This window comes from Lathamus discolor, chromosome 3 (genome assembly GCF_037157495.1).
Source record: "Lathamus discolor isolate bLatDis1 chromosome 3, bLatDis1.hap1, whole genome shotgun sequence".
NCBI lineage: Eukaryota > Metazoa > Chordata > Aves > Psittaciformes > Psittacidae > Lathamus > Lathamus discolor.
The window spans coordinates 3,171,195-3,199,042 of NC_088886.1; the positions used below are offsets into that span (position 1 = coordinate 3,171,195).

A 27,848-nucleotide genomic window follows, 5' to 3' on the forward strand; every position below is an offset into this window, starting at 1 on the left:
TCCAAAGCACCCTGCACTGTTACTGAGGCATACAAAATGACAAGCATCCCTTCCCTGGCATGCACAAAAGCCATCCATTGCTGGTCTTGTCCGGTGTGGAGGGGCCAAAGAGAAGCTTCATTTCACTTTTAATACTTGTGTCTAACTCTCACCTACCAAAAGCCACCAAATCTCTAAAGCTACTGCCACCATCCCCTCCCTTTTAGAGCAACTATGCAAAGAACATATGACAGAGTTCCTGCTTGCATCCAGGTTTCTGTCCAGGTCACCCCATTGCCATCAGCATTAACATCTCCTTCTGGGACCAAAGGCCAAGGAAAATGATGGTAAATCCTCCTTTTGTGCTCTCAGCAGGAGGTGACACAGGGCTGATGAAATGGGATGGACCTGCTGCTTGCACACATGATGAAGACATGGTGTTGTATGGCCATAGACTTAGAGCACACCATGTGTCACCATAGAATCATGGAATAGTTAGGGTTGGAAGGGACCTCAAGATCATCCAGTTCCAACCCCCCTGCCATGGGCAGGGACACCGCACACTAAACCATCCCACACAAGGCTTCATCCAACCTGGCCTTGAACACCGCCAGGGATGGAGCACTCACAGCCTCCCTGGGCAACCCATTCCAGTGCCTCACCACCCTAACAGGCCATATTGCATCTCACAGCCTCCCAGCCATCAAGGAGCTCCCCAGATGCCCAGAGTTGACTCCCTTTGACTTAAAGAATAATTCCTTCGAAACACTATGGTTCTTATACACAAAGTAATTACTGTGCTCCTGAGAATTAACTGATCTGGTGGCACTGGCCATTGGAAAGTCTGAGTTTTAGTCCTGGCTCGGAGTAGTCTTGGGGTGAATCACTTCAGTTGTGATTTGCAGAAGAGCCAAGGGGAAGCAGACACCCAAAAGCCAATGAGAGCTCACACGGGATTTGAGCAACTAAGTCCTTTTAAAAACAGCCTTAAACCTTTTGGCTCAATCTCTCCAGCTATAAAGTCAGGATAATAACCCCTCTTACATCATGGGGAGGCTGTTATGTACATTAATGAGATAATGCTCATAAAGCACTTTGAAGGTGAAAAGTGCTATGCTGGGAGAAGCACTCTTATTATATTTGAAGTGAAATCTCAGGGTTTCAAGACGAGAACAAAAGCTGGTCCGTATTTGAGAGCAGCACTCTATAAAAACACTTTGGAAACCTTTTCATTTAGAGAAGAAATGGGAGAAAAGCCTGAAAAAGGTTCTAAATAAAATGCAGCCCACCTCTAATTTAATAATAGTCCAACTGATTTTCTTTTAATTTGTAAAAACAATTTACTGCTGGGCCTAGACCCCGAATGCCAAGTTTCAGCCCACAGAGGGGTTTTTTCCCTTCTAATGGCTGAGTTATAAACCCTGGAAAAATGCTGACAGCCCCTTTACTATAGCAGCACTAGCGGGTGCCCTATAATGAACTTTTAAATGACTTGAGATAATATCTGGAAAGCCAAGCCTGAAATCTAGTTCTGGGTTTGAGCCGTTGCCAATGCAAACACAACACATCATAAGTCATCTTCATGATCCTAAGCGCATAAATTGGAGACACTGCATATAAAATCCAAATATTAGGTATCCTTCATGGCCAGCCTTTCTGCCGGTTTGATGTTACAGAACAGCAACAGCTGTGCAGGGACAAAACGTAGCGTGTTGCGTGCCTCCAAAGGAGGGAAGTGTGTGTATTTCCACGGCTCCGCTTTGACATTGTTAAATAGGAGCCTGCCCGGCCGTCATAAATCCTGAAGGATTCATTCCACTGCTTTTAAGTGGAACCCAGGTGGCTTTCAAAATAAAAGCTCGTCCTCTCCAGCCAAGGAATGTTAATCTCCTCTGTGACCACGCAGTTACTCTATCTTAAATTACCAAAGACACATCTTACAGCAGTAACACCCTCTTTGCTAGGAGGAGGACTTTGAGACCTTCCCCCCCCCACCAAACACCGTGTGAGCTGTATGTTTCTGATTTCACTCGGTGTTTAAAGCACGATGGGGATGCAGGATTAAACCCTGAAATGCTTATTTTACGAGAAAAATTGTTGTTTCGTTTATCCTTTTCTTTATGCCCTTCTGATCTTTTGGAATATACAAGGAAAAGCTAAAATCAAAGTCTCCATTCAAACCATCGCAAGCCTGAAAACAGCTTTAATCCAGGTGCCACAGAGTGCACCAAGTTACGTCCCATTATAGACATGTAACAACACACTTCTCTGGAAAGGAACATCTCCAGATCTTTCCCAAGCAAACCTGCACACTGCTTCCAGCTGCTGGACAGGAGAGTTAAGCTTAATTCTTTGTCTAAAGGGAAAGAGCCCTCTGGACATATCAGAGGGGCTGACACAGTCTGTCCAATTTCATGTATGAGTCTGGAAAGAAGCATTTTCATTCACTGAGAGCTTTGGATTAATCAGATTAGTCCAATCTGATGCTACATGAGTCCAGAGGAGGCCAGAGAGATGCTGCGAGGGCTGGAGCAGCTCTGCTCTGGAGCCAGGCTGAGAGAGCTGGGCTGGGGCAGCCTGGAGAAGAGAAGGCTCCTGAAGGGGAGACCTGAGAGCAGCTCCAGTGCCTAAAGGGGCTGCAGGAAACCTGGAGAGGGGCTTGGGACAAGGGCCTGTAGGGACAGGCCAAGGGGAATGGCTTGAACCTGCCCGAGGGGAGACTGAGCTGAGCTCTTAGGCAGAAGCTCTTCCTTGTGAGGGTGCTGAGGCGCTGGCACAGGGTGCCCAGAGAAGCTGTGGCTGCCCCATCCCTGGCAGTGCTCAAGGCCAGGTTGGACACAGGGGCTTGGAGCAAGCTGCTCCAGTGGAAGGGGTCCCTGACTGTGGCAGGGGTTGGAGCTGAATGAGCTTTAAGTTTCCTTCCAATTCAAACCATTCTAGGATCCTATACACTTGGACCTGTTCCCTACCCACACATATCAGCCCAACATTGACCTCATTTTCTATATGGAATTAATCTCTTTGGAGAAAGGAAACAACACAGAGCCCACCCAGCCTGAAGGCACTGTTGGGGCTTGCTGGATGTTCCATATGCTCAATCAACTTGAGTTTTAAGCTGAAGAAGCAACCAGCAGGATTTCTGACTGAAGCGTGGCCATACACAGAGCACATACTTCTCCGCTGGAAAAAGGATTAACCATTGATTACTTGATCTGCCCATAACTCACAAAGGAAGACAACTCCTGGCAGGTCTGATCCATGGGTCTGATCAACATACCCTGGTTATTAAAAGGGGCAAAAGGAAGACTCCCAGCTGGAATTTCACTTATTTTAAATGAATAAAAGTGGAGGAATGACAGTGGGAGGAAAGGGATACCGCACTCAACCCATGATTTGGCAACCCATATGAGGAATCTCAGAGTCAAAGAAGTCCAGACAATCACGAGGAAATATTCAGTGTCAACTGTCTTGGGAGAAAAGGAAATACTCCCCTGCCTTTGCTTGCCCAGCTCCGTTTCAAATGAGTTTCCTCAGTGATGTGTATGTGCAAGACTCAGTTCAGGATACATGCAGCTGTGTGTTGGGCTTTCTCTTCCCTGACACTATCTAGAGCGTTTAGTTCCGCCTGAGGATAACTTACTGAACTGGAATAGGCTGACCACTGCCTGAGGCTTTACAGCTTTGCAGATCTCCATGTGTGACATTCACTGTATTTGAGATTCCCAGAACTAATTGCTGCTTTCTGATAATCAGAAGCTTAGAGATTGCCCTGGACCACAAGGGAAGAGAAGCACAGACGCCTTTGGGCTTCCTAAATGTTATCTGGGCGTGGACACCCAAATCCCACTGCCTTGGATCGGAACTGGACAACTCACTGCCCTCCCTACCAACATATATTCTTAATATGCCTGTGAGAGTTCACATCTGCCTCTCCTTTTACGAGTCGACTTTCAGGTTTAAGGACAGATGTCTCCGGGACGGCTTCAACGCTCTAATCCGGCAAGGGGAAATGAAGCTTTTCTTTACTGAGGAGCCAGTTTTATAGCACAAGTAGGAAGCCTCTAAACTTTATCACACAAAAAAAGAAGTGATTTGGAATAGGCAAACAAACGTCCACATCCAGCCATAAACCCAACTACTGAAAACCATCAAGGGATTTTGTTGTCACTTTAGAAGCTGCTCTGCAGTAAAGAGCCACGTACAAAACCTCAAGCTATTAAAGGAAGGGTGTATGGAAAGGTATGTGCCTTAAGATTAATGCTGTAGAGTCAAAGAAAAGCTGTTATTTTTGACATTTTGACATAGCATCACTTTAGGATCTGGTTCTTATTAGCCCTTTCTGTGCCTTTGAAAGGTCTATTATTTTTTTCAGAACCAAAAATGTCAGGAAATTTGGAACAGAAACTTACAATAAAACACGTCCCTTGACCCTCTGATCTATCAATCTTTCAAATAAGCAAAGATAGCTGGATGAGCCAGGAAAAGGTTGTTAGAGAGTTACCTTATGTAGAATGCTCAGATATTCACTGCACACACTGAGCTTATACAAAAATCCACTGTAAGTGGAGCATCTTGTGGCAGATTTTTGCCATGAAGGCCCGACGTTACCCAGGGTGGTTTCTTTTCCAGGCTGCGTTCCGTGACCTCCGAATTTCACACCCTGTGTTATTTATAAACGAGACATTGAAGCAACACAAACTCTCCAAGAAGAACGCACGCTCCCTCAATGGAAAAGCAAACAAAAGGAGCTAATGTACTGTGCCTACACAAATGTTCAAACAAAGTCGCTGTAATTTACGGTCTCGCTACTAACGGGACCCCCCAAATCGAATGAGAACCCTGAGCCCCATTGGGGGACCTTGATTTACTGAATATCCCCCAGATAATGAAGGAAAATAGAAAGGTAAATGGTGCATGGATGTGAAAGCTGTAATTCTTCCCCTTTCACCACATGTATCAAATTCACATCAAGTCTAAAGAGGATCTGGAAGTCTCTAATGAACTGGGGCCACGGGCAGAAGGCCTCGATGCACCTGGGTTTCCCCATGTTTGGGTTTGTTCACGTTTCTTAAGATGCAGCTTGCCCAAGAGTCAAACTCTCCCTGGGACAGCAGGAAGGTTTTCCCTACAACAGCTCATAGCCAGGTCACTTCCCTGCCTGGAAACACTTGCCAAGGTGACAGCTTTAGTCTGGATTCATCACTCAGGATGGCAAGGCTTGCTTCTCCCCTCAAGAAGCTCCCAGACCCAAAAGGTCCATCACAGCTGTACCCACCACCACGTTCTGCAGCCCCCCTTGTGCTCCATGGCCTCCTCCGTGTCCAGCCCACCCTACCAGGGAATGTTCTGCCTGCACAAGGATCTCCAAGAAGCTAACGACAGGCAGTGCCAAACACAGGGCGGTGGAGTGGATGCTGCAGCTCCCTCACCCCCTGTTTTGGCCTTCCATAGTTATTTTCAGCTCTGGACGCCCAGGGGAGGGATGCTTGCTACAGATGATCCTTGTGTTGATATGCCTTTGAATACTTAAGGCTTAATATTGAAACCACTGAGCGATTTGGGTGCATTTTGTAAAATCCTGACTCTTGTTGCCAAGCTCTCCAGAGAATGTTTGCTTTGCATAGAAAACCTGGAACACCATGAGACTGGTTAAGTGCTGCCACAGCAGTGACGGCAAGGTCTGTGATACACAGAGAGGCTGTGAGGGGTGGGGAGCCCAAAGTCTGGGCTTGGGATTGTGGATGTCTGGAAATGAAAATGCTTCCCAAGCCCTGAGTCATTCTAATGTTTAATACTTGTTTGCCAAAGCAGATAGGCCATGACAAGGAAAGGAAAATAGGCAGTACCTGCAAAAACTCCCACTAAAGGTTTTCTTTGGAACATGAAGGACCAAGTGAAGAGAAGGAGGAGGTACCAGCAATGAGGTAACACTGAGAGGAGGGACATGGAGCTGTTGGAATGAGTTCAGAGGAGGCCATGGAGATGCTGCAAGGGCTGGAGCAGCTCTGCTCTGGAGCCAGGCTGAGAGAGCTGGGCTGGGGCAGCCTGGAGAAGAGAAGGCTCCTGAAGGGGAGACCTGAGAGCAGCTCCCAGTGGCTGAAGGCCAGGTTGGACACAGGGGACTGGGGCAAGGTGCTCTAGTGGAAGGTGTCCCTGCCCCTGGCAGGGGGGTTGGAACTGAAGCTTTTAGGTCCCTTCCAACCCAAACCAGTCTGGGATTCCAGTTCAATGCTGTCCTCAGCTCTGGATCAGCCATGGCCAGGACACATCCTTGTGCATGGGCAGGGAGCTGCTACGACGAAATGCACTCCTAAGGAGGATGAAGATGGGCATAGGGGTACCAGGAGGACCTGATCAGGGGAAGCCACAGCGACAGCATCATTCTCTTATCAGCCCTGTAGAGTGAACATCCACTGAGGTTGAATCCTACTTACAGTTAAAAGAAAACAGTATTTCAAAGCTGACTCTTTCTTGGCAAAGACTCCAATATTATCTTTGCCTAAGGATGAAGAGATCTCAAACAATTCCTCTACTGTAACAGATGTAAATGGGCTCTCATTGAAATTCAGACCTATCTATTTCTTTGTAAATAAACCGACATCTGACGGAAGGAAAAGCCAACCCTTCCACAGTTGTGTTTGTAGAAGAGAAGCAGCTGAATGAAGGGCTCTGCACCTTTTTAAATAGGGATCAGGGAAAAGAGCTCATGGCAAATCGGAAGCTTTCTCAAAGAGATGGAGCATGAGCTTGTCCTGTAGCACAAGGGGAGAGGGGAAGCAATGTACAGACATGGAGAAATGAGAGACCAGAGTGCCTTCAGCAATGGGAAGAAGATTAAAATACAATGGGAAGATTATACTATGCTCGTGGCTGCTTGTCTTGCTCCCTCCTATAGGAACCCCCATAGAAGGGGACAGTGATGAGCTACGGTCCCCACTGGACATCTCCCACATGCCAGGCAGCTGCAGGCTCCCCATCCCAAGGGACATCTCAGCCAGCAGCTTGGGGCTGACAGACATCCTGCCACTGAGATGGGCCTTTCCTATGGCCAGACCCCTTTTCTTCCCCCTGAAGTTCACTTATTTCTCCTTACACAATTAAATACTCATTTAATCACACTTTCATTTCTCTTTTCCCTCGTGGCATTCCCTCTGCACACCATGATTTACCCGTCGGGAAAGACAGAAACGCTCATGGCCACATTTCCCCTGCTTTAAAAGCGATTATTTGATATTTTTTATGCCCAGTTTGTTTGTTGTTTTAAGGTTTTGGTGAGAAACCACCTCCTCCCTCCCATCAATCGCTGCTTTCAACAGCTCTTCACGGGTGGCTGCGTCTCTTTTAAATTCATTTCCTGTTAAAAAGAATAAACAGGCAACTGTTTAATGCTGTCAATTTAGCTTATTTCATAGACATGGAAACCTGAATAAGGCTCAGTTGTAAGATAATCACAGCAGAACTCACCGAGCAAAGGGAAAGCACCACATTAAGTCATGGTTCCAAAAGGCAGGGCACTGTTTAGTGAGACTACGAGCTTGTTCCTCCTTCCCAAACACAGGAGGGATGTGGGAGGAAGAGATGCTCATTTCCAAATGGCAGCAGGTAGAGCCACTTAAAGCAGACAGCCATTTAATTGGGAAACGTGGCTGGAAACCACTTTCATGTGGTGAACTTAACAGGCCTGAAAATGAGGCTTACTGGGACTCCTGCGTGACCTCATGGCTGAGTGCAGCAGAGACGTTGGTATCTTGAGGTGCTTCTTTGCAAAAGAAATGGAAACTAAGAGCATGTCTAATTCTCCCCTCTGAGGTTTCAACCAACTGAGTCAGCATGTGCTGCTGTGCACTGGGCTTCATGCAACCGAGGGAATCAAAGTAGAATCAAAGCAGAACCAGCAGCTCCCACATTAAAGCCCCTGCTTCTCCCTTAGACAAGACAAAACCTGTGCTCCTCGCTTTGTTTGTAGGCACACGGGGAGAACCCGCCCCTCTGACTAAGCTTTTTGGGCAGCAAATGCATTTTAATCACCTATGTAAATCCGTGTTTAGGTGTGTAAGCTTACAGCAGTCTAAATGCTAATCAGGTCTAGCAAAGGGGCTGGTAATCCCCCAGGAATGCAGGATTCAGCCCAGCGAGTGGTAATTGCAGCATACCAGGTGGATTAGAAGCGGGAAAGGATTTTACCTGTTTCTGACAATATAGCTTAGGAACAGGTGCCATGGAAGCAAGGTGGAAAATGGGTTCATTACTGACACAGGCTCAGCACTGGCACAGAAAGTGTGAGCCTTGCTTTGAGCAGTAAGATGACTCAACACCCAGGATGGTGGCAGTCACTCCAGGCTTTGCCTCTGCTAGCTCCGGAGCTGCTGCTTTATGATGGAGCCAGGGTGGTGATCCCTGGCTGATACAACCCAGCAGAGCAAGCATTTTGTAGAAAGCAAACAGCAAGAGAGGCAGGCAGTCCCTGCTGCCCCCCTGGACCTTGCTTTGTTCACCAACTACATCTATCACAGAATCCCAGACTGGTTTGTGCTGGAAGGGACCTTAAAGCTCATCCAGCTCCAACCCCTGCCACAGGCAGGGACCCCTTCCACTGGAGCAGCTTGCTCCAAGCCCCTGTGTCCAACCTGGCCTTGAGCACTGCCAGGGATGGGGCAGCCACAGCTTCTCTGGGCACCCTGTGCCAGCGCCTCAGCACCCTCACAGGGAAGAGCTTCTGCCTAAGAGCTCAGCTCAGTCTCCCCTCGGGCAGGTTCAAGCCATTCCCCTTGGCCTGTCCCTACAGGCCCTTGTAGGGATGGGGCATTTCTCTCTCTCTTATTCAATATATCCATTATGAAGCTGCTAAAACACCCAACTCCTGCTTCTCTGGCCATGTCCCCACCACCATTCATATGTTTTTTGCCTTTTGACATTACTTTTGATCTTCCTCTTTCTTCTTCAAGTTTCTCTAAAATTCCGTAACTGTACAAAGAAAGGTTTTGGAATGTGGCCACTTGGGGCACACGCTACTGAAAGAGAATTTGAACTACCAGCTTAGAGAAAGTTTAACCAAAATATGGGTTAAAAACCACTCTGGTCACAAGAAACCAGTCTACACAAAACCTCCCATTAGTAATAACACCGCGGAAGCTACTGGGGGCTACTTTTCAACACAGATCAGATACAATTCACTGCAAAATTACAGTATGTTCAACATCTTTTATGCACCTTCCCCTGCATCGAGGTTTTGGTTGGAGGCACACAGCCTGCTGTACAATACATAGCAATCTACCAATTTTGGGTGATTTACGAATTGAACCCTTGGGCTCACAGTGGAGAACAAAGAATATATCACTGATGAGCATGTGCAATAAAGTGTTTCCACCCCTTCAGCAAAGTGTGGCCCTGTCTTCTCCTGTGAGAACAATCTCCTAGAGAACAATCTACCCTGTAGGTTAGGAAAGGTTACCTGACAAGGATATCGTAAGAGGACTGAATTAAGACTGTTCGATTGCCTTCCCTCTGGCACTTCCTAACTTTTGACTGGCTTTGTGGCTTTAACTTGCATTTTCTATGCCACTTACTCACTCCTCACTTCTCCACAGCTTTGGGATGTTACCTGAGCACAGCCCAGACCTGCAGCCCAGCCATGGACACCTGGATCAATCACTGCAGCAGGATAAGACACCCATTCTGTCAATGCCTCCTTTCAGCAATGTGCTGTGAATTGGGAGTTCTCTGCTTAGTGACTGTGTTTTTCTCCCTTTCCCACCAGCAAGCACGAACCCTTCGACTTTCATCTTCTCCAGTGTGTTCTGGATCACCAGGAAGCCCCGCTCCTTCCCTGGTAGGAAGGCAGATATGGAAGAGTCAACCTTGCTTAAAGTACTCCCTCAGAACTGCATATTCTCTTCCTCCAGCACAGAAAACATATTTATGTGTAAACATAAACCATCCTGAACACATGTTCATAAAAAACATTATCGAAACACAGACAAAACAGTTGGAAAAGCCATCTGTGGCATGACTCCATGATGGGAAATTTCAGTCTAAATGAATAGCTAATGCCTGGCCAAGTTATAAGCAAGCAAAAAGAGTGGTTGACAAATTGCACACTTGGTGTGGCTAACAACATCCTCCACTGTAAATGTTACATTAGAAGCATTTTAAAGACCAGATTGGCTCCTGAGCTGCAGGCCACTGCCTGGCAGCAAGGGCTAGAGGAAGCTGAGCAACTTGGCTTAAATAATTGGTGGTGCCCAGTTTATGAAATGAAGGGGAATGAGAAATGCATCCCTTTGTCTTACAATACATGCCCTTTGGACAGCTCCAAATCACACATAATTACCACCTGCAAACGTATTCCCTGTCCCCCCCTCCCCAATTTCAAGCTTCCAAATCTCATAATAAACCCCATTGAGGCAAACTGCCTGCCTGATGCTTGTTAATTCTGAGTTCAGATCCTGAGATCCAGCAGACAAAATGTCAGGCAGTTCATAAACCAAGAGAACTCACATCTTGAAGTATTTTTACCATGTGGAACACTTTACTGGTACAAGAAACGAGCTGAGCTTCCTCCAGGAATCACAGAACCACGTGTAACTCAATGTCAAACGATCACAAGGGAAACAAGGTTTCTCTTAAATGCACCCTTTGCTTCCTGACTTGGCCAAGTCAAGAGGAAGAACTGAGATTTTTAAATGTGATTTCACATCTTTCTATATATTTTTAATGTCCACTTACCTTTATCTAATTCACTGGAGATGTTCCATGAGGATGTGGGCATAAAATCAGCAACAACCGATGAATTTGCTCCTGGAAGGGAAAAATAGAGAGAGAAAAATAAAGATGCTGTTAATACATTGATTCTGTATCGTCAGGAGAGTAAAGGGATAAAGCTGCTGTCAGAGTAAAAGACATCCGAAGAACAGCAGCTCTGAAATGCACTCGATGCTGTGTCGGCAGACATCTGGGCGGCAGAACCAGTGAAGTGGAGACAGGCACTGGGCCAGCGCTGGGGTTGGTTTTTGCAGCGCTGTTCCCTGTGAGGCCTTGTGTTAATTAAACAACCCATCTTGGGGATGCATTTGGCCCACCTTAAAATCTCCCCCTGGGTTTTATGGAGGTGGAATGACTGCAGTGATGAGGCTGCTGATCGTGTTATCTATTAACATTTACAAGCCATTTTAATCCTGCAAACCCATGTGCACAAGAAGACACTGACATTAACAGGGCTACTTGTAAGAAAAGTCCTCTTACAACTCAGGCAAACACAGCCTGGGAAGACTGATCTGAAGCATTTCCTCATTGATACACATTCCTCTTCTTGATAAAGCCGAATGGTGACTTTAGTCTTTACTTGTATTTCTACCTGGTTTTTAACACACAGAGTAAGTTGTATGGAGGATGGTGTCAGAACTGCCAGCACACATCCAGGCTTGGCTATAGGTCATGGTAAAACCGTGATTTCATCAAACACCCATATGAGGACTCTGGTGTGTAACTGCAGGAGGGGAATTACTGTCCCCCTGTTACTGCTGACCCACATGCACCTTATGAGACTCTTCAGGCACCTGGGAAGGATTGCTGCTGGAGCAGGTCCTCTCTGAGTCAACCCCAGGGATTAATACACACATAAATGAGCTTTAGTGACTGACAGTGTGAAGAAGGGGTGTGCACACACATTCCATGGCACAGAAACACAGTGCACCTCCTAATTCCCTGTATCCACCCAGTCCCAGGAAACCTGACTGCGAAAAGGAGGAGAGCAATGCTGGAAAGGAGTGCTCCAACACTGAGCGTGGGACAGGAGACTGAGCTTGAACTAAACCCAAGCAGTGCTCAATGTATCACCTCCCAGACTGAGATGCTGAAAAACCTCACTACAAGTTAACATCCTGCAATGCAAATCTACAGCCTGGCTGGATCCCCCGTGCTGGGTGATCACACTCGGTCCCATAGGTGCACAGCGAGGCCCCAGAGCTGCTGCGAGGGCTGGAGCAGCTCTGCTCTGGAGCCAGGCTGAGAGAGCTGGGCTGGGGCAGCCTGGACAAGAGAAGGCTCCTGAAGGGGAGACCTAAGAGCAGCTCCAGTGCCTAAAGGGGCTGCAGGAAACCTGGAGAGGGGCTTGGAACAAGGACCTGTGCAGGGGGCTGGAACTGGATGAGCTTTAAGGTCCTTTCCAACCCAAACCATTCTATTGTTCTATGTTGAGCATCAGCAGGATCGCAGATGAGAACAGGACTGTTTTGAAGTGCACTGATTTTATTTTGACACCGTTCCTTCAGCTTGTTCCCAGACAGCTTTTAACTACAAAGCGATTTCACTCATAAAACCGTGCAGTGCATGGATATGCAGAGATGTTCTGCTTTTATTTGACCAGTTGGCAACTATTCTATTTCACTAAAAAATCACAAGAAAATGGTAAACACCGAGTCACACAAATGCATGAAGCAGTTCAGCAAAGATACAGCCACTACACTTGTTATAAATACCGCCTTTCTTAAAAGCCCACCTGGTAGCAGTGCTTACTTAAGACTCTGTCAAGTATTTCCAATGTAAACACCACAGCTAAAGGCATTATAACTCACCTACCAGCACAGCCCTGGGCCTGCACAGGGCAGAAACACACTAATGGGGACAGATCCTGAGCTGAGCTCTTAGGCAGAAGCTCTTCCCTGTGAGGGTGCTGAGGCGCTGGCACAGGGTGCCCAGAGAAGCTGTGGCTGCCCCATCCCTGGCAGTGCTCAAGGCCAGGTTGGACACAGGGGCTTGGAGCAAGCTGCTCCAGTGGAAGGGGTCCCTGCCCGTGGCAGGGGTTGGAGCTGGAGGAGTTTTAGGGTCCTTTTCAGCCCAAAACATTCTCTGATACCCAATAAAATCGGGCAGTTCCTATAGGCCTGTGATAAATCTCCTCTGAGACACAGATCTGAGGTGCTGTTGCCTTTCATTCCTCCCACTGAAACCAAACAGGGCATCTCTCATGTCCACAGGGCACTGCTCAAACCCATGAGCAATGGGTTCTGTCATTGCAACTCCTCACACATTCAAGTTTTGCATTTGACAATGCATTTTCTGCAGGTAACATTACTTCCGTCCACTTGGAAATACACTTATATTAAGAGCCCACAAGAGAACCGTACTCTGCAAACATCTAACATACATTGACCAAAATGAAAGAAAAAGTAATGAAACCGCTGTGACCACATACAGTATTTTGCTATTTAAAACACCAGAGTGTCCATAATAATGTTTTCTTGAACAGTCTTTGAGAACGTGACCGTGAATCTCACAGAGCAGACATCCACCACCTGATCTACAGAAGAAACCACATTAGAAGAACACACTTGGCTGTTTGTGAGACAGTTCTTCAGTCTGAAAATTGGTAAAGTTCTGATATTCCTGAATTAAAGCTCTGATTTCAGAGCAAGGCACCACTGTGCCCTGAGCAAGCATTTTATGTGATTGAAAGGAACACGCAGAGCAGCTACACAGCATGGGAACATACCACCAAATCAAAGTTAATGCAGGGAACAAAAGCATCCTAGAAAGAAGTCCAAGATACATGCATGAATTTCATTTCCAGCTGCGATGAGTTGGGATTGCCGTGCGTGGAAGCGAGAGCAGTGATATCTCTCCTTGGAAAAACCATGTTAGAACCTTCAGGTCAAGCACAAAGCATGCTCCGCTGGAAGGTGAGCTCCCAGGCAGCCCATGACAGGTGAGTCATGGATGGGACAAGGATCAAAGCCTCATCTGACCAAACTCGTTCCTCCCCTGGAACCACCTTGCTCGTAACTGCCTCCAGGAAGAAAACAGTTCAAAAACCAGACTGGGAATGAGCTGGACTCTTCTTCCCTTTGGGGACACACCATGTGCTAGTGGGCCAAAGAGCTGGAGCACCAAGAAGGTCACACCAAATGCAATGCACCTACCTACAGCAATTCCGCCCGGGAGCAGTGCTCAGCATCCATCACTCCACTCACCAATGGCCAATCCACTCCCTTCACTCACTGACCTGATCTTCGAACTCCCGCTGATCAATTGTTCCGATTATTCTGGAAATCCCATATACGGGATTTACACCCAGCAACTTGCACTTGGGGCACTGAAACAGGCTTGCCTATTTGCTGTCACCATCAAAAAAGAAAGAAATCTGCTTAATATTGCAACTGGGTTCGAGATGAGGAGTGGAAAAATTAATCCTTGAATGTTAAAAATTCCCTCTTAAGCCCCACTTTCCCTATCTGAACAATAGGATTTGTTTTGAAAAGAAGTCAACCTGAGAAATGGGATCAGCAGAAAGAACCATTATCCCATTAAGGTTTATTTTATGGATGAAATCATTCCAGATGAGTGATGAATCTTACCCTGAATACTGGAAAGATAAGTATCTGTTCAAATCTCCATCACCATTAAGAGATGTTGGTCTTAATGAGAAATCACAATTAGAACCCTTGTGAAGAGCCAAGTAAAGTGTATTCAAATACGCTCCCCACAGAGAAGTTGGCTAATACCTGCCTCTATCACCATATTGCCTAAGCGTAGAGTGACTTTCACACAAGTCGCTCCTTTTAAAGCCTCTGTGATTAAATAAACTTCAATCAGGCTTACAAAACTCTGCCCCTAAAGAAAAGCTACAGAGCTAGTTCTTATCACAGGCTCACACTACGGCTCATTTTCTCACCAGCACCAACCATCACTCAGTGCTCCCGTGTTTGTCCTGTCACCGTTACAGATCCACCAAAAGGATGGAGCAGCTTCATCCCTTGGCCAGTGAACCAAGAAGAACATACAGGCCCTGTGCCCAGGCTAATTAATATCTCTGGGTAATGCATTTGTAAGGCAAAGTAAAGAGAATATAAATCAGACCAGGAAGGACGCAGATGACTAAGATGACACCAAACCCAGAAGTGATTGAAGATTTTAATGGGGGATAAATCTGCTATATAGAAACAAAGCAGAGAGCATAATCAGTCTGTGAATGTGGATGTTCTGCTTGCAAAGCCCTGTGAGCAACGCATGAGGTCTGCAGAGCTGCTAAGCAAGAGAACAGAGACATCCAGCAGAAGCATGGCCTGGAGCAGGCTTTCTTCTCAGGTGCATTGAGAAAAACCCCAGGTCTTGCAGAACATAGCTTTTTAAGGTGGAAGGTATAGAATCCTAGAATGGATTAGGTTGGAAGGGAGCTTAAAGCTCATCCAGTTCCAACCCCCTGCCACGGGCAGGGACCCCTTCCACTTGAGCAGGTTGCTCGAGGCCAAACAAAACATTCAAAGTGTCTTCTTAAGGGGTATCCTCTGCCTTACGTTATATCCCAACAGCAGGGCAGCCTACACCATAATTCTATTATTATATATATAAGTGGAAGTTGTTTTTTCTCACACAAATATAAACACGACTGCAACATACACAGCTCAGATCTCACTGCAGAATACCCGGAACAGCAAAAAGAGCAAGGAGATATTTAGCATAACCAATGAGTTAGGAATCAGAGTATTAAGATAAACTATGCAAAAATGAATGTTTAAACTAAATAAAAAAAGACTGTTCCATTTGTGACTCTCTGAAGCTGCATAGAAAGCTTACTCCAAGTGAGATCTGTTATCCTAGGAAGGAATTTGCCTAAGGAAGCGATAAAACCCCAATTTCATGAGACACTAGAAACAAGATGGGGCAAGACAATACTCCAGACACCAATGGGGAGTTATCCCACGCTGCCAGGAGGGTCAACACAGGATAACTTAACAGGGGATTTGGGCACAACTACTTTGGCCAAATCACCAATTAATGTTTTATAGTATCAAATCTACTAGAAACATCAACACCTCTTAAAGAAGTGAATAAAAATCTCCATAAAATAGACTCCTCAGCTATTGTACTTGGATCTAACATTAGGAAAACAGGAATCACAGATAAAGTTATAGAGACTTAGAGCAAAATCTAATTATACTAAGTGCTCAGTACTTTGTGCTTTTCTGCACATTCCAGACCGACGCTTCATCTTTCCCTCTGTCTGGTTCCTACCTGACTGATCTCTTCCAGGATCTTCCCACAGATATGCCTCATGGCTGTTTTTCTTCTCAGTTCTATCTCCCCCATCTTCCCTTTTTTGCCTTTTGTGTTCTCAGTTTCACTGCTCCTTTGTAAGTTCCCCACGCGTTCTCATCTGATCTCCCAAGATACTACGTTTTGCAATCAGCCAGTTTCCAGCCTATCCACAGCCCACCCCGGAGGTGCTGAAGGAAATCTAGACATACTTTCTGCAGACAGTAATGGATACGACCTATTATACACTCATTTTCTTGTCTGTTTAATAATTGGCACCATCCTGAAATTTCCATAATATATAGCTCAAATTTTGCTTGTATCTTCAATGTATGAAAGGATTTTATTTTCCTGACATCAGGATCTCTGTGTGTCAGTGGACATGTCTGCATGATACAACTCTTGTGTTTCAAAAGGAGGTAGGAACCATCTGAATGAGGCAAAACTGCACAAAGACCAGGCCAGGCTGGACAGGGTTTAGGGCAACCTGGTCTAGTGGAAGGTGTCCCTGCCCATGGCAGGGGTTGGAAGTGGATGAGCTTTAAGGTCCCTTCTGACCCAAACCAGTCTGGGATTCAGTGATTCTATGAAGAAGGGAAGTTGCTGAAAGCATTTCTGCTCTTCACAGAAGGTAGGTGTCTCCTAAGGACAATTTACTGCCTCTAATGGTATGCAATACCATTACTCAGCAACAAAGCCTCCACTGATTAGTGATGAATGTAGTGATTACATTACATGATGATGTTGTAAAAGTTACCATATATACAGTCTGCAGCAAACAGTCCATGTTAGAAACACACTTCGGCCAAGAAACTCAGCCTTCCCTGTTCAGGTGAAGCTGCTGCTCTTTGTACTGCCATTTTAAATACTTTCAAAGAGGAGCCTACAAATTATATACAAAAAAACCTGCCAGAGAACAGGCCTTAACTAAAGATCTACTTGGTAAGCAAGGTAAAATGCTGCACAATGGCATTTCTCCTTCAAATGCTTCAGATGAGCTAGTTAGCTTTACTCCACCTGGTTACTCTATGGCTAAAAAGGCAAAGGCAAAGCTTGTTCTGCCAAACCCTTGTACAGGCAGATCTGAGAGATAAGAGTTTACCAGATGATACCTGCAGAGTTCACAACTGTTGTCATCACAGTGTCAGAAAACACACGTTCTGCTGGAGGAGGACCCATTGGAGCTCTCAGTTAGGGGCTGAGATGATACTGGATGATGCTAACAGCATTCAGATGATTAATTCTGTTCGTGCACTTCAACTGTAACACTCCCAAGCACATCTTTCTGTTATTTATCTGTCCTACATCATTACTGATAGCCTGGGGTAGGTTAATCATTGCCATTAGATAGGGAAATTTTCAACACCAGTGAACAATTTAAGCTCTGAGATAAAAGACATTAATTTTCAGCTTCAGAAGGCAGACGTGCAGCAGGATGATTTCATTTACACAGGACTGGAAATTGTTAGGAACTTCATTTATCCCACAGCCCAGAACCATCTATCAGAGCATCTCATCACTGCTACTGGCACTTTCATCAGCACGTACGCAACGAGTAACCTCTCCGCCTGGGTGTCTTTCGGAACACCTCCAGCTCCCGAGGGCTGGAGATAAACTGAAGGATTAGCCTGGTTATGATGCATCACCAGAAAGAATCCCAGTGCCCTATTTCTGATTACAGGGCAGGAAGCCAAGAGCATTGTATGCACCTGACACCTCTGCCTTACCTTGTCTTGCAGATCTGCTCTTTTCCATGAGGACACAGGCTGAGAGAGCTGGGCTGGGGCAGCCTGGAGAAGAGAAGGCTCCTGAAGGGGAGACCTGAGAGCAGCTCCAGTGCCTAAAGCGGCTCCAGGAAAGCTGGAGAGGGGCTTTGGACAGGGGCCTGTAGGGACAGGCCAAGGGGAATGGCTTGAACCTGCCCGAGGGGAGACTGAGCTGAGCTCTTAGGCAGAAGCTCTTCCCTGTGAGGGTGCTGAGGCGCTGGCACAGGGTGCCCAGAGAAGCTGTGGCTGCCCCATCCCTGGCAGTGCTCAAGGCCAGGTTGGATGCAGGGGCTTGGAGCAAGCTGCTCCAGTGGAAGGGGTCCCTGCCTGTGGCAGGGGTTGGAGCTGGATGAGCTTTAAGGTCCCTTCCAACACAAACCAGTGTGGGATTCTCTGATTCTATGATAGAGCAGGAAGCCTTCTGGCTCAAAGGTGGGCAGTCACTGGGATTTCCTGTACTTAGAAGACACCAGTAACACCCACCCAAAAAGGCCTAGTGGGGAGATTAAAGCCTATTTTCAAATACATCATTCTTAACACTGGTTCTGCAATATCAACAGCCAATATCATCAGAAAATCATCTGTATGCTACGCACTGAAGAGCTGCAAACTCTTAAAATACCTTTACGTGCACTAGCAATGTAAAGGCTCCAATGCCCTACACAAGTCAGGGCTGACTACAAGCCCTGTAGTAACTTCGTCTTCAGCTAAGATCATATCAGTTAAAAACTGTTTTCTTCCCCGGGATCGAAGCCATCCCTTGGAAGAAGTGGTTTTTAAGAGGCCTTTTTTATATGCTAATACTTTAATCCTAAATTTCTAATTACTGCACTACAATTCCTTTTGATTGCAGCTATTAATTACAGATTATCATTACTGTTACATGGATTTAGAAGTCACTGTGGAATCTGGGTGCACTTTACATGGCTCTAAATTGGGTCGTTAACAGTTCCACTTAAGAAGAGCAAAACACTGCACCCTGGAGCAAGCCACAGCTTTAATGACAGGGAATGGAGAAAAGAAAGGGCCAGTTGGCTAAAGGCCAGCATTTCAGAGCTCACAGTCGAGTCTTTGTGCTTAAGAACTGGAGAAACGTGGCTACAACAGCACTTCAACGTATATCAACCACATGGGAACCTCCAGTCAGGAGCTGCGGGCGCACGGTGAACCTAGTGCAGAAAATGCCCTGCTCGTGTGCCTGGGAATGTCACTGCTTGGATGGACCAGGCATGATCCTGCACTGCCCAAACCCATGGGATGGCTGCATTTTCCGAGGAAGAATTATTTGTCTTTGCTCAATTGGAAATTGATACTGGAAGGATAACTGGAATGAAAGTGGCAGTATGCTAGTGGAAGAACACATCGTTTTCTTGCTTATAAAGGCAGGTCTTAGCTAGTCATAGAATCATAAAACAGTTTGGGTTGAAAGGTCCCTTCAAAGCTCACCCAGTCCAAACCCCCTGCCACCATGAGGGGCATCTTCAACTAGATCAGCCTGGCCTTGGATGTCTCCAGGGTCAAGGGGAATGGCTTGAACCTGCCCGAGGGGAGACTGAGCTGAGCTCTTAGGCAGAAGCTCTTCCCTGTGAGGGTGCTGAGGCGCTGGCACAGGGTGCCCAGAGAAGCTGTGGCTGCCCCATCCCTGGCAGTGCTCAAGGCCAGGTTGGACACAGGGGCTTGGAGCAAGCTGCTCCAGTGGAAGGGGTCCCTGCCCATGGCAGGGGTTGGAGCTGGGTGAGCCTTAAGGTCCCTTCCAGCACAAACCAGTCTGGGATTCTATGAAGTGCCTGGAGAAGGCTTTGCACTGCACCTGCCTGCATATCCCTGGCTTCCATCAGAGCCACTGCACTAAATCCACCCACACGAGCTTTAGAGCAGGCAAACCCAGCCAAGCACGGGGAGGGCAAACAAGGAACCATTTACCTCCAACATAAATCTCAACACACCGTAACTCCTTGCACCTCAGCACTTGAGGGCCACAAAGGCCTGAAATGGATGAGGCTACCAGCAATCTCCAATCCAACCCTTAGGACTTGAGAGGAAAACTCCAGCAGGAGTCTGCCACGTGCAAATTCCTCCCGATTTTTCGGAGCTCACTAATTATTTTTGTAGCAATGACGAAAAATGTGCCCGTGTCAGCCCATGAATGAATGAATGCTCCTGAAACAATTACTCCTTAAATACACAGAAGTCTCCCTCGTGTAAACACGCTGTGTTTTATACCATATCCTCGTGGTGCAAGGCATACATTGCAACATGACTTATTGGCTGCGGATGATGAAACAGTAAACGTTGCCCCTTTGACGGCTTGAACCTCGTGCCTGGGATTTCACATGGGTTGATGGTGATTAATGGAAAAACTGCCAAATTTATCAAGAGCCTGGAACACAAGGATACACTGTGAAACGTATGCTAATACAGCACAATTTATAGAAAAAGGGGGGAATGTAAATATTTAACTGATGCCAGAGCTGGATGCTTTGGCCAAGTCAGGACTGAGCTACATTGATTGTTCAAAAGGAACCTACACCCCGGTATAAACCCACACAAGCCTGATCTCAGACAGGCTTAAGGCCTGGGCATTTTGGATGGCAGATTTAATTTCTTCTGCTAAAAAGCTGGGTTTTAAATTTGCCTTGAAATCAACCAGAAAACACTTGTGAGTAAGAACTGATCAATGTGTGTGGGGAGAGCTGGGCTTAGCCCAGTTGGTGGCACCAAGGGAAGCGCCAGGAGGCAGGATCCTGACCCAGATCCCTCTGTCTCCATCACATGCAGACACAGCATCCTCAAGAGACCAAACCCAAGCCCCTCCAGCTAATCCACATTTATCAGCAGCCTCAAGACAAGGCAAGGTCTCTCAGAGGTGAAGACTGAAGTCCCCTTTCATGGCTCCAGGTTGGGTTTCAGACACACGGGTGACACGACACAGGCACATCCTTGTCCTGCCCTGGTGGGACTCCTGCTCAGGGCTCTCCACATGCTTGCTAACAACAGCAATTACATAGGCAATTAGTCAGCACAAAAGGTTTACATCAATGCTTCAGAGGTTTATTTTTAATCCCTTCATTGCTGGAATGAGTTAATGTACTGATTTAGCCACAGTTACTACTTACTACGGGAAGGTTTCCTGAATCTGAGGTTCATCAGCATCTCCTGGATTCAAACAACTCTCTAAAGTTAAGTTAAATCCAAACATAGCAATAGGACCAAACATTTTCATTGCTATTTTGGGGGGATCTTCAAATTGTTTCATCACTGGCTTGAGCACATGTACTACATTCCTCATCATTTCAACCAATGCAGAATCAGCCAAAATTTCAGGGACTACTGAACATCACAGCCACGCAGACCTCAGCATCATGCTGGCAGCTTAATAATGGCCACCAAAATCTAAGGTTTGATGAAGTCAATCACCTGAATCCTTAAATTACGCAGCAATCTTAATGCGCTCTCCCAAGCACAGTAAGACTAAAGAAACGGTCGGTGTAAAAGAGCCACTTCTAAACAACACAACTAAGAGTTAGCAAGCCTTAACTGCACCCAGAAGTACAAATGTCTGTGGTCTTCATGACCCCGTAATGGCTTTGCCACAAAAAATACCCCACAGTCTCTAAAAGTTAATAGCCTGTACAATAGGAAATCAACAGGCACAGGGCAAAGTTGGCTTGTTCAGTCTTAACTGCTTCTGCAGGCGCTGGAAGGATAAAGCACTGATGATGTTTTTATTAGCTCAACAAACAAGAAGCTGGGCATTTGATGTAACGCTACTGCAGATCTACACAGATTAGGTTTCAAAGCCGTGGCAACTGCTGTACTTTCAGAAATGAGTTAGCTTGGAAATGGATACAGGTTTCCTCTGAAAGGCACAGCAATCCAAATAAACACGCTGAGCACACTACAGCCAGATGAAGTTCCAGTGGCCCAACTGCTTGCCTAAGTAGCTGCACACCCCACAGCTGCACAAAGGTTTTTCATCACCATTCCTAATTTCTTCAGGCCAAAAGAGTGCAGTAATATCAAGCTCAGCAGGTGATAAGGCAAGTGCCTGCCAAAGTAAGCCCAAGCGCACAGATTCTGCTGAGTTCAAATGAGCACATCCTTACTACAGGGCTAAATGTGACGGGTGGGTTCATTAACATTAGTCAGCTCTGACAGCATCCAGACACACTTGAAATCTTGGTACAGACTATTTACCAGTAAAGGAAAACACAGTTTCTCCTTGAAAGCCTCGAAGCAAACATGACACTGGGAAGCCGAAATGGTGGAATGCCCCGTAGCTTTCTCATTAGTTTCCTACTCAAGTATTTACAGACAGCTCCTCCAATTCTGCTCCACTCATCTGTAATCCGTTCCCAAACCACTCCTTGTGGTCAAGCCAAATTTTTCTGCTGTTTAACTTTTCAAGTCTCCCAAAGTTCATTCACAGGTCCCTTCCTCGCTATGCCAGAAGCTTCTCCCTCTGGTTTGTCCCACTTCCCAGCTCAGGGTGTCTGTTACAGGGCTCCATTTTCCCAACACGAAGTCCTGATGCTACCAAAGTGGCTTCTGGAGGAACGATGCAGAAAGACCACGCACATCTGGAATTGGGAGTGTCCCGCAGGGTGGTTGCCGTGTTGGGAGGAGGGCTCCTGCCTCAGAGATACAGAACACCGATTGCACAAAGTCTAAACAGACCAACAGTGATATGAGAAGTATGTTGGAAACACTTATTCTGGCACATTACCTTCTCATTTTCATGATTCTGGTCAAATATCCCATTCTACCGCATGTTTAGTTTCAATTAAAATGCTGAAGTTATCAAACCCCTTACCCTGTAGCTATACAAGACTTGAAGCACTTCACTATTTAATACGTGGATGCTCGAGGAATATTTGAACCTAATCCAGACTTGACTGAGATACCTGGAAAATCCAGCAGCAATTCACGATTTTGGATGCAGCTTCAGGTTTGTGCACGTCTCTAATCCTCCTGAAACACGGCGCTGCCAAGTTGTGGATTTTCTTACCCAGATCCCCCAACTGATTGCCTTTGACAGTGGGTCTGTGCGCTGCTGTTAGCCATGCTGTGTATATAAGGCCAGGGATAGCAGATTAGAGCATTACAATAATCTTTTCAAAACTCAGCTATTGAAAATTCAGAAGGGGAGTAAGAGAAATTAGAGAAGAGATTTCCTTGTGGGTTACCTGCCTTGAGAACAACATTACACTGAGGGATCTCAGTTCAGCTCCCAGCAGCCAAACAGCCCTGTCTCATAAAGCACAACCAGCAGATGCAGTAACCTCTTAGCAAGTCCAAAAGCCAAACGACTGAATTCCTCTCTCCCAGCAAGTGATCTCTCAGTGCCAGCACTGCTCTGGGATATTAACGACTCTGGAGGGACCAGGAACTTCAGGCTAGCTCTAAGCTTGTCATTTGGGGGTGTTGGGTGAGGAGAAGCTGCCCATGACCCAGCTTCAGTGTGTGCTTGAGCCCAGAACCCCCCATGTGTTGAGCTGCACCCCCAGAGCACGAGCAGCAGCTCAGGGAGGGCATCCTGCCCCTCTGCTGTGCTCTGGGGAGACCCCCCCTGCAGCCCTGATCCAGCTCTGGGGCAGCAGCACAAGAGGGACGTGGAGCTGCTGGAGCAAGGGCAGAGGAGGCCACGGAGCTGCTGCGAGGGCTGGAGCAGCTCTGCTCTGGAGCCAGGCTGAGAGAGCTGGGCTGGGGCAGCCTGGAGAAGAGAAGGCTCCTGAAGGGGAGACCTGAGAGCAGCTCCAGTGCCTAAAGGGGCTGCAGGGAACCTGGAGAGGGGCTTGGGACAAGGGCCTGTAGGGACAGGCCAAGGGGAATGGCTTGAACCTGACTGGGGTGGAAATAGATGAGCTTTAAGGTTCCTTCCAATCCAAACCACTTCGTGATTCTATGATTCTATGAATGGGGCAAATCTCACTACCCTCACAGGAATCCAAATGGGAAATATTCTTGATTTATGACAAAGGCAGGATAATAATGACGTGCAATAGGAAGCATATTGACAAAAAGATGTGAATAGACCAGAACTTGATTAAATAGAGAGGTATATCCTGCATAGAGCAATCAAGTTACTTCTGCCCATTGAGGGCTACTGAGATGGTACAAAGAAACAACTGATCTCTCGATCCAAACTTACACAAACCATAAATATCAATCATACCAAAGTGTCTTTTTTCACCACATTTCTCAGCAAATCCTGTCTTGTTTGAAATGCCTGAGCTTGGTATGCCGAAGGTGGGAGTTCTCAGAAGATGTGGTTCTCTCCAAACCACAGAGCAAATCGTGCCCTGTGATTTTGGTTTCCTTGCATTACTGGTTTAAAGCTCTGAAACCATTGTATACATACACATACGCACAGACACACGTGCATGCACACACAATTAAACAGATGCAGGTTGTGGATTCAGATATAAAATCCTAGACACACAGCATCACGTCACAGCCATCACATCCCAGACGTCTCACATGGGATGTATTTCACAGCAGAAATCACAGCACCGTGCTCACTGAGAAGCATTTCTTGTGCTGATTGACAACCCTGGCAGTGTTCAAGGCCAGGCTGGAACTGGATGAGCTTTAAGGTCCCTTCCAACCCAAACCAGTCTGGGATTCTGTGATAAAACTGTTCTGCCTTTGGTTTTCTGCTTTAACAAACCAAACTGCTCACTGATGTACCAGGCAGCGGTACACGCAGCTCCAGACATGGGCTTTAAATGCAGCCAGGAGAAGGTATGCATCCAAACGCCTCGGACACTCCCTGGGACGAGGTGTTGATTCCCAGCATTCTCTGACACTGGGAATCCACATGCTATGGTGGGTGCAGACACGGAAAGCAGATATAACATGAACCACTGGGGGTAAATATCTGCTCGAGTCATTCCCTGGGGAACAAAGTGGTTCTGAGGCCCTGCCAAACCATGAGGAACCCTGAAGTCCTGCCTGGTGGCCAGGAGCATAGACTGCTAATAAAATGCATTTCAACTACACGACTGATGCAGAATGTGGGCATTTTTACTAATCAAAGCTTTGCTGCTGCTTCTTCAAGCTAAAACTGGTTGAAAACCAAGATTTATTGAACTGAACTTCATCCACTTCTACACCTGAGCCCTTCGACAGTGTTAGCCTGGAGCTTTAGTAACCGGCACTGTCATACCCAAAGCAACAAATGCAATTGCTGTTTCCACTGATGAGCAAAACATCTGTCAGACCCCTTCCAGAAGCGAATTAATTATTAATTACACTTGGATCTTGGTCTGCAGCTTTATACTCATGTAAGGCTGAAGCACAGGGACAGAAACTAGGACTAAGTTGCCTCGCAGTAGGTGTGTGAATGCAAAAGACTGACCTAGTAAGTGACAGAGCTCCTGTCTGTGCAAGCCTAATGCACAACAAGGATAAGCAAGGCCAGTGTACTCTGATACCTGAACATTACACTTCCCAGATTTGCCTTACGAGAAAGAAACCAAACTTCTTTGAGCACTTTAGTGGGTTTAAACATGTAACTCAATAAGTGGAACGAGAGATAAGCAAACCATCCTTGTATCTTGCCCAAGGATATACTCTTTACTCCCCAGGCATGAGAGGTGATGGAGGTGGCGAAGGGGATGAGGGACCTGTAAATTTTCCAGCTGACTCTTGAAAAGGTCTCCCTTTGTATCTAGAGACCTTTAAGTGTGGCAGGGGAGAGGAAAAGCTGCAGAATCTCTGATGTCCACCCTGTGCAGCACGAACCATGGCAGCTTCAGGAGACTGCTGGCTTCTCAGAACCAAAAAACCTGATTTATTTTCCTGGCAAAGCACCAGACATCAGCACAATTGACTTTCTGGGGTCAGGGACATCCCACCCTCACCACCTGCACATATACCCATGAGCTATCCCACTGGAGGCTCGTGTCCATATCCATACACTGCTTCCCAGGCTCTGGGAGGGTTCCCACTGTGGTTGAGGGAGTTCCGACTAACAAGGATAAATAAAAGACTGCCCACAGCTTTCAGGATTTGGTTTATTTAATGCCATTATGCTTGACATTGTGCCAGGCAAGGAGAACTTGATCTCTGCTCCAAGTGGATAAACACTGCACTGCAGACGCAGGACTCTTGTGAGATCTCGGCCTGTATTTATGTAAAGCAGTGCAGGTGGGTTTATATTTCAAGTAAATAAACACAAAAATAGTTCATAGTACATGGAATTCAGCAGAGAACAGTGGTGGTATCAGCTTCTTATGTACCGGGTTGACAAGAAAGTGCCAGTGGTACCAAGTGTCACTGATGATGGGAAAGAGCCAGGCTAGACAGAGAGGTCACCAGGGGAAGCAGGAGATGCCCCTACACTGAGCACTTAAATGCAGAGCAAAGCAACACGTAGTACTAGAAAAGAGGGATTTCCACATGTATGCAAAGGGACATACTTGACTTGAACAGGAACTTCTCCTTAACAAATAACTCCTAACAGTCGATTTGTATCTGTATGTCCTGTCCCTCACCCCTACTGCAGTCACATTGAAAGTGACACTGGGATCAAACTGATGTCAGTGTCTGGAAGCACAGAAACAAAACTGAAACACTGAAATCAAGAAACAGACTGAGATTTGAAGCGTTACAATGATCACTTGATGCTGCTACTGCCTTTATTCTATGTGTTAAGAGTCAAAAAGAGAAAACTCAAGAGGAAACCAGCGTGGTTTTTCAAGAGGCACTTGGTCTCCCTTGTGCTCCCATTGAAGCCAGCAGTAAAGGTGCTATTGAATTAGGAAACGCTGAGCACTTCTGAAAGCTGCACAAGTGGATGAAAAGTGCCTTACAAAGCTATTAACTCAACTGCTCTACAAGTTACAAGCAGTGAAAATAAAGCAAGTAAAGTAAAAGCAAAGAAAGGGGTAGAAATGTCTGGAAGCCCTTCTAAACCATCACACGCCGTCTGCCTGCAGCCCCTTTCGTCTGCACACAATCTCCTCAAGGCCACTTCATCATGGCTTGGGTTTAATTAAGTTTTATGTTTATTTGCCCATGGTAGGTATATAAGTGAGGAGAGGGAAAACCCCTGCTCTGCTGCCACCAGAGTCACTGTACTGAAGCTTATGGAACCTGAATGTTTGGCACTCCTGCAGACTGCAGACATAAAATAAGACCAGGATTGACTGAACAGGCACAGTTACCCGGTGTTATGGTGTGGGCTTGTGGGACCTTGACATAGATGGATTGTTGGTTTGGAGCGTAACTGCAGGGGAAAAATGTCCTGGACTAAACAGTGTGAGCACATGGATGCAGCATTCTTTGGCCTGTAAGAATCCCAGCCTGGTCAGGGTTGGAAGGGAGCTTAAAGCTCATCCAGCTCCAACCCCTGCCACAGGCAGGGACCCCTTCCACCGGAGCAGCTTGCTCCAAGCCCCTGTGTCCAACCTGACCTTGAGCACTGCCAGGGATGGGGCAGCCACAGCTCCTCTGGGCACCCTGCGCCAGCGCCTCAGCACCCTCACAGGGAAGAGCTTCTGCCTAAGAGCTCAGCTCAGTCTCCCCTCGGGCAGGTTCAAGCCATTCCCCTTGGCCTGTCCCTACAGGCCCTTGTCCCAAGCCCCTCTCCAGCTTTCCTGCAGCCCCTTTGGGCACTGGAGCTGCTCTCAGGTCTCCCCTTCAGGAGCCTTCTCTTCTCCGGGCTGACCCAGCCCAGCTCTCTCAGCCTGGCTCTAAGCCCTGACTGACCCAGAAGTCACAACTTACAATTCACACAGAACCAGGTTACCAGAAATCAGCAGCAGGCACCGATCAGAGCACTCCAGTGGTGCTGAGCAGAAACCAGCGTGGCCAACCCCGCTCTCAGGGCTGTCTGAAACCCAAAGCCACTGTGTTTGCCGGTGGCACCCTTGATAAACTGCAGGACCCTGCAGATTCCAAGCTCCTACAATCAACTCGGGCTGAATGTTTTACCTAACTCAAATAATGAGGAGAAGAATTACATAAGTCAGAGATTTGCTTTGGCACGAGGCGAGGACACTGTGGCACCATTCGTGTGTACTCAGCAATTTCAGAATCCAAGGATTTCTCCTCCTTGCATGCTTGGAG

General features: G+C 46.7%; 1 protein-coding gene across 2 annotated transcripts in view; it reads right to left on the bottom strand.

Moving 5' to 3' along the window:
- ROR1 (receptor tyrosine kinase like orphan receptor 1) overlaps window positions 1-27,848 on the bottom strand; it is a 181,170-nt gene that overhangs the window by 49,640 nt on the left and 103,682 nt on the right. For both annotated transcript variants that reach the window (XM_065673143.1, XM_065673142.1), the window contains exon 2: window positions 10,705-10,776. In XM_065673143.1, the coding sequence (XP_065529215.1) occupies window positions 10,705-10,776 (72 nt within the window). The remainder of the gene's footprint in view (window positions 1-10,704; window positions 10,777-27,848) is intronic.